This window comes from Oreochromis aureus, linkage group 3 (genome assembly GCF_013358895.1).
Source record: "Oreochromis aureus strain Israel breed Guangdong linkage group 3, ZZ_aureus, whole genome shotgun sequence".
Lineage (NCBI taxonomy): Eukaryota > Metazoa > Chordata > Actinopteri > Cichliformes > Cichlidae > Oreochromis > Oreochromis aureus.
The window spans coordinates 97590100-97605449 of NC_052944.1; the positions used below are offsets into that span (position 1 = coordinate 97590100).

Consider the following 15350-nt stretch of genomic DNA (forward strand, 5'->3'; position numbering starts at 1 on the left):
ATGGCCACCAGAGAGCAAAGAGCCAAGAAGAATTAAAGATGTGGAAAAGAGATAAAAGCCGCACTGGCGAGTGAACAGTTTCGTGGGAATTTCAAAATGAACTGACATATTGCAATATGTCATCTATAAGGTCATCTCTAAAAATGGGTGCTGCCCTGACCTCTTATATACACACACAGCAAAGACATTCCACAACTCTTACAACCCCCTTTCCAAAGGGGGAGGGCCTATCCATTATGTTCATGTGCACGTGCACATGTTTATAAACGTGTACACGCGCGTGTACCCTCCTCCAGAACTGATACCTCTGTTTGTTCACGTACCCCCCACCTGTCTCCTCCTAGAGGGGTGTGTTTTAATTAGGTTTATCTGTTTTATAAAGCGGTATTTCAGTTTTCAGAGTAAATTTTATGCAAAAAGGAATTACTTTTATAGATATAGGATCCAATTATTAAATGTTGTTTTATCCTAACAGTGTGGAGAAGTCTTATAGGATGACCTACTTGTTTTTAGACACTGATCTGAAAAGGTAAAGTTGTTGGATTTGTTTTTAACTTGGTTAAGTGAAGAATAAAGCCTTATAAGGGTATTACTAATAATTCTTTTGAGTGCGAGACCTACATTAGATTTGCAACATATAAAACAGTGCAACATTTTTGACTTGTTTTTAACAGCGGGAATTTTTTTCTCAAGAATCCTTCGTGGTTGTTTATTTCACCTATTTTGCTTTGCGAGTTTTTATTGCTTTCCTGTCTGGGAAAACACAGATCAAACCTGCTCATCAAAAAACATTTGTTTCCCGTGTTCATATGTACCCTCAACTACCCCACCCAGCTGTCACGTTTGCTTGTTCGTGTAAACAGAGTATTTTAGAGGTACTTGCGTACTGACTTCGTTGCCATCTTTAAAACGTAGATGTGTGATATATTATTTAATTCTGTTTATCAACAGCTGTGTGTATTTTGGTTTTCAGTGCAAATTTATACAACAGGAATTACTTTTATAGATGTAGGATCAAGTTATTTAATGCTGCTTTTTTAGGCACTGATCTCAAATGTGTGTGTTAGAAGCAGCTTTGTAGGATTTGTTGTTAACTTGGTGACACATGGTCTGCGTTTTCCCAGAAAGATAGACAACACATTTAAAAGCTGTACAAATGCTGATTTAAGAAAAAAGATTCATACTAACTTGTGAAATGTGCAATGCTTTGTGTTATGAACTCTCTCTCTCTCTTTCTGTGTGTGTGTGTGTGTGTGTGTGTGTGTGTGTGTGTGTGTGTGTGTGAGTTTGCTTGTGTCACGATCCTGGGTCCTTTTGACCCAGCGTTTTGTGTTTTCTACTAGTGTCATTTTGGTTCTGTTCTTCCTCTGGTTTAGTGTTGTTCTGTTCTGCCGTCTACCCTTGTGTTAAGTCCGCGTTTGCTAGTCTGTGTCTTTGTGTGTATGTGTTTCCTGTTTTATTGTGACGGTCTGTGCCTTATGTCAGTGTGTCCTGTTTACGTTCCTCCACCTCGTCAGCTGTGATGTCTTCCAGGTGTGTTCCCCTCCTGTTTCCCTTCCCTGATTCCTGGCGTGTGTATTTATAGTGTGTGTTACCTCGTCCTCGCCGCTGGTTCGTCTGTGTTGTTTCCCTCGTTCTCCCCGTCTCTCCATGTGTGATTTCCCGGACCTCCCTGCATCTGTGTTTCTGGTTTGTTTTGTTAGTTTCACCCAGTTTAGGTTTTTCAGTTCTCGTTCACCTGCCTTTGTTGTTTGTACCCACGCGTGTAATAAAGACTCACCTGCACCAGAGTTGCCGCCTTTTGGGTCCTCTTTATAAACTCCACACGCCCGCCACACGGGCGTGACAGCACTGAACCAGCCACCATGGACCCTGCGGCATTCAATCCATCCGAGGAGCTCCAAGATGACATCGCTTATAATGTGGAGATTCTCCTCGGGAAGTGGCTGGAGAACCCTCCGTATGAGCTTTCGCCGTGCTGTTGAAAGCCGGCTTCAACGGCTCTTTTCTGGCCTGCCATGGCTTTTGGGATCTCTTCCTCCGACCATGCAGGCTTTTCTCCGCGCACACCTCACCTTCTCTCAGCCACCCTGCCTCGCTGCCCGACTTGTCGGAGGTGAACTTGCCCGGCCCGTCGGAGCCATCTGCGGGAGAAAACGCCGATCGCGCCGCCGGCGCGCCACCCCACAGCCGGACGTTCGAACTTCTAATTCGCCGGCTGTGGTGAGTGAGGACTCTTTTCCGTTTTCGGACTGTTTGACTGTTCATTCTGGGGCTGTGTTCTGTGCAGCAGATAATGATAGGAACAGCTTATCGCCTGCTCTGCAGGTCTCAGCTCAGTTAGCTGCCCCGCAGCCATTCTCAGCTCAGTTAGCTGCCCCGCAGCCATTCTCAGCTCAGTTAGCTGCCCCGCAGCCATTCTCAGCTCAGTTAGCAGCCTCGCAGCCATTCTCAGCTCAGTTAGCAGCCTCGCAGCCATTCTCAGCTCAGTTAGCTGCCTCGCAGCCATTCTCAGCTCAGTTAGCTGCCTCGCGGCCATTCTCAGCTCAGTTAGCTGCCTCGCGGCCATTCTCAGCTCAGTTAGCTGCCTCGCGGCCATTCTCAGCTCAGTTAGCTGCCTCGCGGCCATTCTCAGCTCAGTTAGCTGCCTCGCGGCCATTCTCAGCTCAGTTAGCTGCCTCGCAGCCATTCTCTGCTCAGTCTCCAGTGCCACACTCTGCTCAGTCTCCAGTGCCACACTCTGCCCAGCCTCCAGTGGCTCACTTAGCTGCCCAGCCTCCAGTGGCTCACTTAGCTGCCCAGCCTCCAGTGGCTCACTTAGCTGCCCAGCCTCCAGTGGCTCACTTAGCTGCCCAGCCTCCAGTGGCTCACTTAGCTGCCCAGCCTCCAGTGGCTCACTTAGCTGCCCAGCCTCCAGTGGCTCACTTAGCTGCCCAGCCTCCAGTGGCTCACTTAGCTGCCCAGCCTCCAGTGGCTCACTTAGCTGCCCAGCCTCCAGTGCTCCCAGTTTCACCTGCAGCTCAGGCCCCTGTGCCGCCTGCAGCTCAGGCCCCTGTGCCGCCTGCAGCTCCAGTGTCCCCCGTAGCTCCAGTGTCCCCCGTAGCTCCAGTGTCCCCCGTAGCTCCAGTGTCCCCCGTAGCTCCAGTGTCCCCCGTAGCTCCAGTGTCCCCGTAGCTCCAGTGTCCCCGTAGCTCCAGTGTCCCCCGTAGCTCCAGTGTCCCCGTAGCTCCAGTGTCCCCGTAGCTCCAGTGTCCCCCGTAGCTCCAGTGTCCCCCGTAGCTCCAGTGTCCCCCGTAGCTCCAGTGTCCCCCGCAGCTCCGTCGCTCATTCCGTCACCAGTCTCACACACTCACTTCATGCAGGGAGAAGGTCTAAGTTCCTCCCAGGGAGATTCCTGCGCTTTAGCTGCTTCAAGCGAAGTAATGCACTCCAGGGCCTCCCCAGAAGCTAGGTTTCACCCCCCAGCTGTTTCTGGACCCCTGAAGATTAAGCAGCTCTCAGAGAACTCCTCCGTGTCAGTGTTGCCTGGGCAAAACCAGTGCTCGGTGCATTGCCAGTCACCTCTGTGTCAGCTAGTGGCCTCCATGACCGCTGGCTCAGTCATGGCTTCCGCTGGAGGGTCCGAGGGACCGCTCCGGCCTTCGTTTCCTGTCGTCGCTGGAGGGTCCAAGGGACCGCTCCGGCCTTTGCTTCCTGTCGTCGCTGGAGGGTCCAAGGGACCGCCCGCCTTTGCTTCCTGTCGCCGCTGGAGGTCCAAGGGACCGCCCGCCCTTTTGCTTCCTGTCGTCGCTGGAGGGTCCAAGGGACCGCTCCGGCCTTTGCTTCCTGTCGTCGCTGGAGGGTCCAAGGGACCGCTCCGGCCTTTGCTTCCTGTCGTCGCTGGAGGGTCCAAGGGACCCGTCCGGCCTTTGCCTCCTGTCGTCGCTGGAGGGTCCAAGGGATCCGTCCAGCCTGCAGCGCCTCCGTCTCCGGCTTCCACGCCGCCGCCAGCTGCAGCGCCTCCGTCTCCGGCTTCCACGCCGCCGCCAGCTGCAGCGCCTCCGCCAGCTGCAGCGCCTCCGTCTCCGGCTTCCACGCCGCCGCCAGCTGCAGCGCCTCCGTCTCCGGCTTCCACGCCGCCGCCAGCTGCAGCGCCTCCGTCTCCGGCTTCCACGCCGCCGCCAGCTGCAGCGCCTCCGTCTCCGGCTTCCACGCCGCCGCCAGCTGCAGCGCCTGCGTCTCCGGCTTCCACGCCGCCGCCAGCTGCAGCGCCCGTCTCTCAAGCTTCCACGCCGCCGCCAGCTGCAGCTTCACCATCCACGCCAGCGGCAGCCTCACCATCTCACGCCGCCAGCTGCAGCGCCGCCATCCACGCCAGCGGCAGCCTCACCATCTACGCCGCCAGCTGCAGCGCCGCCGCCTCCGGCTTCCACGCCGCCGCCTCCGGCTTCACGCCGCCGCCTCCAGCTTCCACGCCCGCCGCCTGCAGCGCTTCCGTCTCTGGCTTCCACACCAGCTGCCGCCTCTTCATTCACGCCAGCTGCAGCGCCTCCGTCTCCGGCTTCCGCGCCGCCGCCAGCTGCAGCTTCACCATCCACGCCAGCGACAGCCTCACCATCACGCCGCCAGCTGCAGCGCCGCCGCCTCCGGCTTCCACGCCGCCGCCTGCAGCGCCGCCGCCTCCGGCTTCCACGCCGCCGCCTGCAGCGCCGCCGCCTCCGGCTTCACGCCGCCGCCTGCAGCGCCGCCGCCTCCGGCTTCCACGCCGCCGCCTGCAGCGCTTCCGTCTCTGGCTTTCCTTGCCAGCTGCCGCCTCTTCATTCACGCCAGCTGCAGCCTCACCATCTACGCCGTCAGCTGCAGTGCCTTCGTCTCCGGCTTCCACGCCGTCACCTGCGACCTGCGTCTCCGGCGGCCTCGCCGTCACCTGCGGCCTCTTCGTCTCCGGCTTCCTCGCCGTCACCTGCGGCCTCTTCGTCTCCGGCTTCCTCGCCGTCACCTGCGGCCTCTTCGTCTCCGGCTTCCTCGCCGTCACCTGCGGCCTCTTCGTCTCCGGCTTCCTCGCCGTCACCCGCGGCCTCTTCGTCTCCGGCTTCCGCTCGCCGTCACCTGCGGCCTCTTCGTCTCCGGCTTCCTCGCCGTCACCCGCGGCCTCTTCGTCTCCGGCTTCCTCGCCGTCACCTGCGGCCTCATCGTCTCCGGCTTCCACGCCGTCACCTGCGGCCTCATCAGCGTCGCCTGGTCCAGCCTCCGAGTCTTCGGCGTCGCCTGGTCCTATCCCGTCGGGGTCTGCTGCTGACTGGCCACTTTCCAGGCCACTGGCCAGGCGACATCGCCGCCGTGGGCGGCCCCGGACCGCCGCCTGAGTCGCCGCCGCTGCCGCCCTCACGGCCGGCCCCTGAACTGTGCCCACGTCGGCGCCGCTGCCGTCCGCACGGCCGGCCTCCTGAACTGTTTCCTGGGCCCGGTGCTGTCGGCCCCTGGCCGCCCCTGAACTGCTTCCACGTGGCGCCGCTGCCTTCCGCACGGCCGGCCCCTGAACTGTCTGGGCTCCGTGCGGTCGGCCCCTGGCCGTCCCCTGAACTGTGCCCACGTCGGCACCGCTGCCGCCCTCACGGCCGGCCCCTGAACTGTCCGGGCTCCTGGGTTGTCGGCCCCCGGGCCGGCCCCCTGACCTGGGTCCACATCGCCACCGTGGCCTTCCGCACGGTCGGCCCCGGAACTGTTTGGACTCCTGTGCGGTCGGCCCCTGGCCGCCCCTGAACTTTTCTGTTTTAGACTCTGTTTCCTTGGGCTCCAGTGTGTTTCTTTTGTTGTTTTTGGTGCTGGCTCGTGTTTTGCTTTTTGTTTTTTGTCCCTCTTGTGCTCCTGTTTTGGTTTTGCCTCGAGCCCTCCGTCCTGGACCCCCACCGCCCGCCCTGGTCGGGTTGTTTGTTGTGGTGTTTTTTTTTTTCTCTCTGGCTGTTTTGTTTCCTTGTTGGGCTGTCTGGGGCCAGCCTTTGTGGGGGTACTGTCACGATCCTGGGTCCTTTTGACCCAGCGTTTTGTGTTTTCTACTAGTGTCATTTTGGTTCTGTTCTTCCTCTGGTTTAGTGTTGTTCTGTTCTGCCGTCTACCCTTGTGTTAAGTCCGCGTTTGCTAGTCTGTGTCTTTGTGTGTATGTGTTTCCTGTTTTATTGTGACGGTCTGTGCCTTATGTCAGTGTGTCCTGTTTACGTTCCTCCACCTCGTCAGCTGTGATGTCTTCCAGGTGTGTTCCCCTCCTGTTTCCCTTCCCCTGATTCCTGGCGTGTGTATTTATAGTGTGTGTTACCTCGTCCTCGCCGCTGGTTCGTCTGTGTTGTTTCCCCTCGTTCTCCCGCGTCTCTCCATGTGTGATTTCCCGGACCTCCTGCATCTGTGTTTCTGGTTTGTTTTGTTAGTTTCACCCAGTTTAGGTTTTTCAGTTCTCGTTCACCTGCCTTTGTTGTTTGTACCCACGCGTGTAATAAAGACTCACCTGCACCAGAGTTGCCGCCTTTTGGGTCCTCTTTATAAACTCCACACGCCCGCCACACCGGGCGTGACAGCTTGTGTCAAAATTGGGGACTATGTCACCTATGTGACATAGAGGCAGCCATGGAGGTGTGTGCTGGGAAGCAGCAGCATGTAGAGCAGCTTTAAAGGTATGAAAAGTGATTAAAACTTTTTTAGTTTCTTATACCGATATCTTAAGGTTTCTGCTGAAAAGTTTCAGCATTTTCTGTCTGAATGTAAGAAAGTTATTTAGTAATAAATGGTAATATTGGTTTGCTAGATGTGCCCTTGATAATTTGGAAAAAAGCCTTTAGCTAATTAGCCCGAAAAAGCTAGCCACGTATAAATTAGACATTCAGAGCTGTCTTGGATTAAAAATCAAGGCATGTTTGAATGAACCAAACTTTCAACATTTTAGGGGATTTCAATTTTTTTATGCTTTTATGATTCTAAAATAAAAAAGGATGTTTATTAGCATCCTTAAGTTTTTCATGTGCAAGCTAACAATGAGGATTAGCTTGTTAATTAAGAGAGGCTAATGAAACGGAAAAAATAAATAAGCATCATAAAAAGGAATATTATGTTATTTGTTTAATTCATTTATTTATTATTCTGAAACAAAGAAACATAAATAAGCTGCAGGACTTTGAATGTCCCCATTTAGGTTAAAGTGGAGTGTAGTTGTGTTACAAACTTCCCAAAAGTCATAAGAATATGGAATACTAATGGCTATAGTTGGATATGGTTTTGTATTGTCACGGTTTGGCAGGGCAAACCGTGGGGATGTAGGGAAGGAGGACCCAGGCACGGAGCTCTGTGTGCTTAGCAGTGCGTTTATTTACAGTGATGGAAAAAACATGACAATAAATCCCCGTGCTCTCCCGACTCCCGTGACGTGTCCTCTTCCCAGTGCTAGTACTCCTGTCTCCGCTTCTCCGTGATGAGCACCCCGTGCTCACTGCATATGTTTCATAATCCGAGTTCATTGTATTTACCAGTTCCCTAAGGAAAGTTTCCCATTGAATGTCCCCATTTAGGTTAAAGAGGAGTGTATTTGTGTTAGAAACGTCCCCAAAAGTCATAAGAGTCAGGTGTACCAATAACTATAGTTGGATATGTTTTTGCATTTTTTAAATGGAGGTATATTTCTGTATTTAGTATTAATCTACCCTTGAGATCAGTGACAAAACCATTAATGGTTCACTGATCGTTAATGATCATCAGTTAATGATCACTGTACTCTGGTACTATATCAATTCAATTCAATTTCATTTATGTATATCCTTTTGATTGTCCTCAGTCAGGTTAACGCAGTGCATTTTTGTTAGAAATGTCCCCCGAAGTTATAAGAGTCATCTTTTTTGGCAGTTTTCAATTGTCTCTCGTCTATTTGTTATTCATGTTAAATCTACTCGTAACATCAGTGAAAACTAAAATTAAGAAATCCATTCTAAAATCGTACAGCTTGTCTTATCACTCACAGATATTTAATACTGTACTTATTGGTGCCCTGAGGTAAAGGATATTTTGATTGGTCCTAATGTAGGTTAAAGCAGTGTGTTTATTAATAATTAAATTAAATCTTTTATGGTAGTTTTGCTTCAAAGTTTGGATAGTTTCTGCAAATGAAATGAACCCTTACTAATTGTGTACAAATTATCTGTGGTAACAATTCATAGTTGAAATTAGAAATTTCTTTTTTCGTTTTAATAGAATATAAAAACTAGGTTAACTGTCTAATGTTTGCCTATTTAACTTGTGTTTATCTACTCAAGACTAACCAAGGTGAATCAGCATCATGAGAAATGCCTGAAACGTCAAAAAAATTGATCTGCAAAATCCGGATTCCTCAAGCAATGAGATTGAGTCTCTTCTTTCAGGTATGGAGGCAACAAAAACACAATGGAATAAGAAAACAGATCAAGATGAAGACAGGGGACCAGGGACTTCTTCCCAGTGAACATATTTGGAAGCAAAGTTCTTGCCTTACAATTTGCTGGTAACAAACACTCAATAGTACAGATGATTTTTTTCCCAAGTTTATCTGCATTAATGATGTGCATGTAAACTCCCAAAACAACACAGTAGTAATAAATGCAGTAAAAAATTTAAATTGTTCTATGGCTGAGACGTTGGATGATTATTGTTAGATTGGGTAGTTAAAGTAATGTCCCCAAAACTGACATAAAATAACTTGTGTATGTGTGTGTTGCTGAAGACCCCGAATGGAAGTAAGGTCCGCAAAAGTGGCATAAAATAGTTTGTTTATCTGTGTATCGCTGAAGACCCCAAAGGGGACATTAAACATTCCCAGTCCCCAATAGGAAGGTAAAAATACTGTCTGGACAAATGTTGCTTAAAATGAAAATCTCAAGTGATTTTTTATTTCTGTGGACTTGGAGGAGTAAGATTCAGTTGCCAGCTTGCTTCTAAACCATACAGAAAGTGGTGTCCCCAAAGGGAGGGAGTTAAGAAATGCGACCTCAAATGGGACTCAATCGAGTATACGTGTGTGTGTGTGTCTGACTGTCTTGTGTCTCCTCTGCAGGCAGAGTTCAGGTCCAGGATCAAACAGGGGACATCAGGAACAGAAGCAGCTCCATTGATCCGACTCCTCTGATGGCTGATCAATCAGTTTGATCTGTGTGTTCTTTGATTATTGATCAGTGATGTCAGAGTGGAGTCAGTGTGATGTTGTTGTTGTGTGTTTGAGACTTTTAGTGTCCATGAAGGTCTCTGCTGCCGTAGATCCTCTGAACTGTGACAGAGGTCTCACTCTGGAGGAAACTCTCAGCACTTTCCAGCAGCTCGTCCATCATGGAGGACGTTCCCTCACTGTAACAGGTGGAGGAGAGAGGAGAGGAAGCACAGGTGGATCCTCCTACAAACCACATGATCACATGACCAGAGGGGTGTGGCCTTCATTGCTCCTAACAAGCTGTTGCAGTAATAAAGGAACACTCACAGCACAAGTGCTTGTGCTGCATCCAGGGTTCATACAGGTGCTTGAAATTTTTATTTTAACATTGCCTTTTCAAGGTTTGAAAAGTGCTTGAATTTCAGATGTGGTGCCTAAAACTGCTTGAAACTGTAGCTGTATTTCATTCACCACAAAGAACTATTTGATTCAGTAGTTTTCCTATCAGATAGAGAAATAAAATGAGCCGCAAAGTGTAAAAGCAAAATTTCTCTGTCTGGGCTGCCTTTCACCTCTGCATGTCAGTCTGTTTCAGTGTGCGTCACTCACCAACATAAGTGCACTAACATGCCTGGAGGTTGCTGTTTTAATGAGTGTTTGCTGGAAAACAACAAATACAAATCATGGATAAGACGATGGCCAAATCCACATGAAAAGTCTGCAAAACCGATTTGCACCTTTTCACAGTGGTGGACTTTGAGTAAGCCCTAGTAAATAATTTTCGTATGTGTACGTTACACATGCTAATTTTAAAGATTGCTAGCCAGCAAAAATAATAACAAACTGGCAGGATAAATTATTGAAATGTGCTTAGTGTGATACAATATGGCAGTGCTAGTACAGCAGTTATGGCAGGATAATTTATAGAATATGCTGTGAACTTAGCTAACATTACTTATCAGGAGCGGTAATGTGCGTTACTTGCCTCAAGTAAAAGCTTTAAGCCAGATACATAACCAGCCAACTTAAGGCTTTCTGATTAAAGGCTAAAAGCAAAGTTGTCATGAGATAAATAGAATATTTTTTATATTTTTGTGTATTGCTGCAGGTTTTTCAAACATTAACAGCACGTTAGGAGAAAATAATTGTAATAATGCATTATTAAAGTCTTATATGTTGAATAGAACTGAGTCTGTCATCTGTTCAAAGCCTCTCCCAGTCAGTGCTGTTCTCCATACCTGTGTGACTGTACATAATGTTTTAGCACAAACACTTTAAAGGTGATCATTTAGGACTTCAGCACTAATACAGACAGCCATGTAGTTAAACATCTTACAGTTAGTTTTATTGGGAATTAACTTTTAAAAAAAGTCTCCTCTTTTTTGTGTCATATAGAAAACAAGCATCAATATCTGATGAGAAGACTTGTTAATTTGGCCTAACTGTGTATTATTTTGTAGTGTTTGGTGCAGTTTTTTTGTTTTGTGGGATTGGTTTTTTTTTCAACAGAAGAGGAATATCTCAAACAAGTTGATTTGTTCACATTTGCACATCTTAACTCTTAAGTGAAATGTGTGTTTTGAGTTTATACACTATATGCATATAAGGCAACATTTTCCTTTTGCAGTACAGTGGAACCCCGACTTAATTAATTCGTTCCCGAGGGTCTTTCGTAAGTGGAAAATTTTCGTAAGTCTTAGCACCCATCACGCGTTTTGAGTGAGGCGATGCTGAACGATAGCTTATAGGGCTTTGGAGTTGACGTCACGCCGCAGAGCGCGACGCCATTTTCGGGGTCTACGAATCAAAAGAGACACTGTGTTGGAACGACGACGACAAGAATCATGCTTAAAAGCAGCTCCAAAGAAAACGGACGGTATAGAGACCGATTGCGTCCAGAGGCGAAGCAGCGGTACTTGAAAAAAATAGAGTGCATCGCAAATCTGGCAGTGGAGTAAAGACCCAGACGACTTACCGCCACTGTCCTACCCCGATATCTTCACCTATCTTGTTTGTGGAATAAGCGCCTACACAGCGAACCAGTTTCGTAATTACAAGTCACTGAGGCGCACATACAATTTACAAACGGCTGGGTGCAAGATTTGGCTATTTTCAAGCCGCCAAACTGCGATAAACGTCGTGATTCATACCAAGGTAAGTCGGCTGGAGTGCATTGTCCACCCCTGCCATAATTAATGTTATACATGTATCATTGAACTGCTAAAATGTTGTTATCCTATTATGTGCCCATAATTGTAAAGTAGATGCAAGCAAACACATTGATAATCAGGCAAATTATTACCTAACGCCAATTTGTGTCCTCACTGTCTCATTTGATTTCATTTATTGTCTTTACATCAACCTTGTCCTTGTATGTTCCAGGTACTGCACTCCCAAAGATTGAATGAACCTGCATTACGGCCATGGGTAATTGTAAGCACCACGGGAAGGTCGAGCCGCACACTGCACCTGTATGGCCGGAGTTGCAGAGACCTGCACCCATGTCGCTGCACTGCTGTTTAAAGTGGAGGCAACAGTGAGGATCCGTGGCACAAAGACTGTCACAGATGAATCAGCCTACTGGGTTTTGCCGGGGAACACAACCAAGATACTGCCAGCGGCTGGCCATAACATTGACTATACATCTTTAGCAGCACAAAAAAAGACTCTTGATGAAAATATAAACGGACCGTCTGTGGTGAAAGGCAAGAAGAAGCCGTCCTTCAAAAAGAAGATTCCTTCTTCTACGTTTGAGGAGTTGTCACCAGTGTTAGACACACTTCAAAAACACAATAAAGCAGTGTGTTTGTCTGGATTGGAGAAATACTACACATCACACACTGTCAAGTCATCCACATTACCACTGTCTCTGGCGTGTTTGCAAAACACAGGCGCAGAGTCCCTTGGCCTTACCGAGCTACAACTGCACTGTGTAAAGTACGAAAACGCAGCAAAAGTTACTGAAGAACAGGCAGAAGCTATTGAGGTACGCACAAGACTACAACACAAGAGCCCAGAATAGTATGTTTGGCGTGCTGGGAGAATCACGGCTTCAATGATGCACGCTGTGTGTGCCACCACTGTAGAAAAACCCGCCATTACTGTGGTTAATCGTGTTTGCTATCCTGTGAACTCTGTCTATACTGTGCAAACAACTTGGGGACTGGAGCATGAACCAGACGCTCGCCACGCCTACACCCAGAAAATGTCAGTGTGTCACAAAAACCTACAGGTCCGTATGTGTGGTTTTCTTGTTAACACGGCTTTTCCTGAAGTAGGTGCATCTCCTGACGGTCTAACCACGTGTGAATGTTGTGGGAAGGGGTGCCTGGAAATTAAATGTCCATTTAAGTACAGATATGACAGCATTCAGCAAGCATTGGATGCACATGACAAAGACTTCTGCCTCGAGTTGACAGCAAATGGACTTAACTTGAAGAAGACACACCACTTTTACTCTTAAGTGCAAACACAGGTGTTTGTGTCCAACGCAAAGCACTGCGACCTCGTGGTTTGGACACAAAAAGACAATGGCAGTTGTACGCGTCTTCCCAGATGTGCACTTCTGGGAATCGCATTTAAAGAAAGCTCAGGAGTTCTTTCAGAAGGTGTGCCTTCCAGAACTAGTAGGAAAACATTTCTCTATGCGAAATGCAGCCCTGAGTGGTCACAAAGTTTTTCTTTCTGGTGTGTAGTTTTTATGTCAGAAGTGCATTGAAATATGTAGAACTTGATTTCAACACTGCAGCACTTACCATGTAACAATTGTCTAAGTGTAAAATAAAGCGTCAAATGCAGATCTTTGTCGTTACCTGGCTTTTATTATAATGTTATTTTAGTGAAACACAGAGTTTAAAGCTATGATAAACAGTCAATTATAGTATACAGATACAGAAATGGTTACATAATGTGATGTCAGTGTGTTCATACAATTACACAAAAACAAAAAGGTTTTCCTAGTAGTATTTCTTCAGAGACATACTCAAAGTTTTCACAATCATTAATTAACAAGAACAAGTCTCATGTGTGTCTGGCTTCACTACCACACTGGGGCACATGTTAACCAAAACACAACACACCCGCACAATTTTATCAAGAAAGGTAACGTCTTCACCCTCACATGGAAGAAGAGAACGGATTGGCATGGTGGTATGTAGCATTTTGAACTTATTGCGCAAACTGCCAATTACTTGCTCGACATGGATTCTTAGGTGTGCAATGGCTCGTGTATTTTCAATGTCCTTGGCATCTAGTTGACAGAAGCCCCTTGTAAATGCTGGGATCTTAACCTCCGCACACATCATTCCCACCGCATCTCTGATGTCAAAGCCTCTGTCAGCCAAAACTACATCCCCTGGTAACAGCTTGTTGAGTATGCCACATTGCTCTGTGATGTGTTTATCTGATGCACAGCCCCCCCACCCCTTAGAAATGAATGAAATTGCACCTTGGGGAGTAATCCCGATCAGGTATTTCATGGTGTGTGTACCCTTGTAGTGCGAGTACGTTTGAGCATGAGCCTTTAAATTAGATGGTCGTTCTGTACGAATTTCAAAACAGTCAACAATGATGGCTACCCGATTTCCAAAAGTTTCCATAAATTGTGGAGGCATTGTTGCTTGCAAACAGTGCCTCTCTGGCCAGTGTACAAGTATTCCTAAGCGGGCATACAAAACGTCAATTGTATCAGCAAAGACAGAAGAAAGAGTTTTGTGGGAGACATTGAATAGATAACTAAGATGCTGGACAGGAAGATCAAGTCTAAGTCGCATAAGTGTGAGTAAAAGCATTTGGAAATGCGACAGTTTCTTTGATGCTGGTAGGAAAGCTTTTACATTGTCTAGCACAGACATAAAAATAGCAAAACAAGTAAGACCAGTGTAATATTTCACTTTTTCCGTGTCACCCTGTAAAAAGTTCTCATTCAGCTCTGTCTTGTCCAACTGTGATTTAAGCTTTCTGTTCTCCTCCAGCAGCCGGTTTATTTCTGCTCTGCTCTGTACACAGCGTACACAATCATTTGTCGGTCTTTGCTCTTCTGTCTGTCTGTCTCTGAGATCAGCGTTTTCTGCATCTGCACCCGTTACCTCTGCTTCTACGTGTCCATCACAAATCTGTCCCTCAGCCAAAATCACAGGGTTGTTATGGTGTTGCTCTTCTGTGGTGTCCATCTCTGGCTGCTCTTCTGTGGTAACTTCTGCTGAGGCTTCACCTTCACACTTTGCTGCTCCATTGTGAAAGCCTGTCCAATACAAAGAGTGCAAATACACAAGGAAATTTTTAAGTGGTTTATACATTAAGGCCGTATGAATACTCAAAAATGTATGTGTTGATTGACGGACACTAAGATCAACTTTTAAAATAAGAGATTGTGGTGGGGGGTGCGGTTGTTGTTTACCTCCTACTAGTGCTTTCTTTTGTTCCCGTTGTGTTCGCCTCCTGTGACGGTCTGCATGTGATGTTCGGATTTCGGAGTGCCCCATGTGTAGCGTTGGTACCCAGTCTGGATTTGTTTGATCCATTTCATAGGCAGGCTTCCCTACAGTTGTGCAAAAGAATTAGCGAATCTTCACATAGCACATATGTCTGCAAAGTCACTCCATTCGATGTTTGATCGCATTTTCTATAACTTCCGAGACCACCAACGATAATATTATTCAGCTATAAAGTGTGATATGAACATATTTAGCACTTACCGGAATGAAAATGTCTGGAGCACACCACGTGATACCGGGAGATGGAACAGAACTTGATATCAGCTCGTCTCACGGCTGCTATCCAGGCTCGACACCTTCGTTTGGAAACATCCGATACACGAGCTCCTTGAAATTGCTTCCAGGTTGGGAAAGCATAAAAAGACAACCCAAGCTTATTCCCGTGCCGATCGTAAGATCGAACATTGCAGCCGATCACACAGCAAGTACGAACCATGGTTGTGCTTTTGTGCTTTTGCTCCTTCGCCCGCCGCTTGCGCTTAGACCCCGAAAATGGCGGATCAGGCCAAAATCCTTTCCACGCCCACCCCCGTGACATCACGCTCCAAAGCCCTATAGGCTAATTGCTAACTAGAACAACAATACGTCGTTCAAGTGGAACAGCGAAGCGCAAGTACGGAAGCCAAGGGGTTGTCACATGATTCGGAAGGCATTGTGGGCATTGTAGGCTCAGCCAATCAGAGCCAGCGGATTTCGTTACACGGGCATTTTGCCTTAACACT

General features: G+C 47.9%; 1 protein-coding gene across 2 annotated transcripts; it reads right to left on the reverse strand.

Moving 5' to 3' along the window:
- Window positions 1-12949: 12949 nt before the first annotated feature.
- On the reverse strand, window positions 12950-15094 carry LOC120438542. 2 transcript variants are annotated; one of them, XM_039608925.1, is made up of 4 exons: window positions 15062-15089; window positions 14830-14965; window positions 14532-14672; window positions 12950-14375 (listed from the first exon to the last, which is right to left on the reverse strand). In XM_039608925.1, exons 1-4 carry the CDS (start codon window positions 15062-15064, stop codon window positions 13138-13140), a joined length of 1518 nt encoding a protein of 505 aa, XP_039464859.1. In that variant the 5' UTR covers window positions 15065-15089; the 3' UTR covers window positions 12950-13137. The 2 variants fall into 2 exon arrangements, with proteins under 2 accessions (XP_039464859.1, XP_039464858.1); XM_039608924.1 differs by having other exon boundaries at window positions 14830-15094.
- Window positions 15095-15350: the final 256 nt, after the last annotated feature.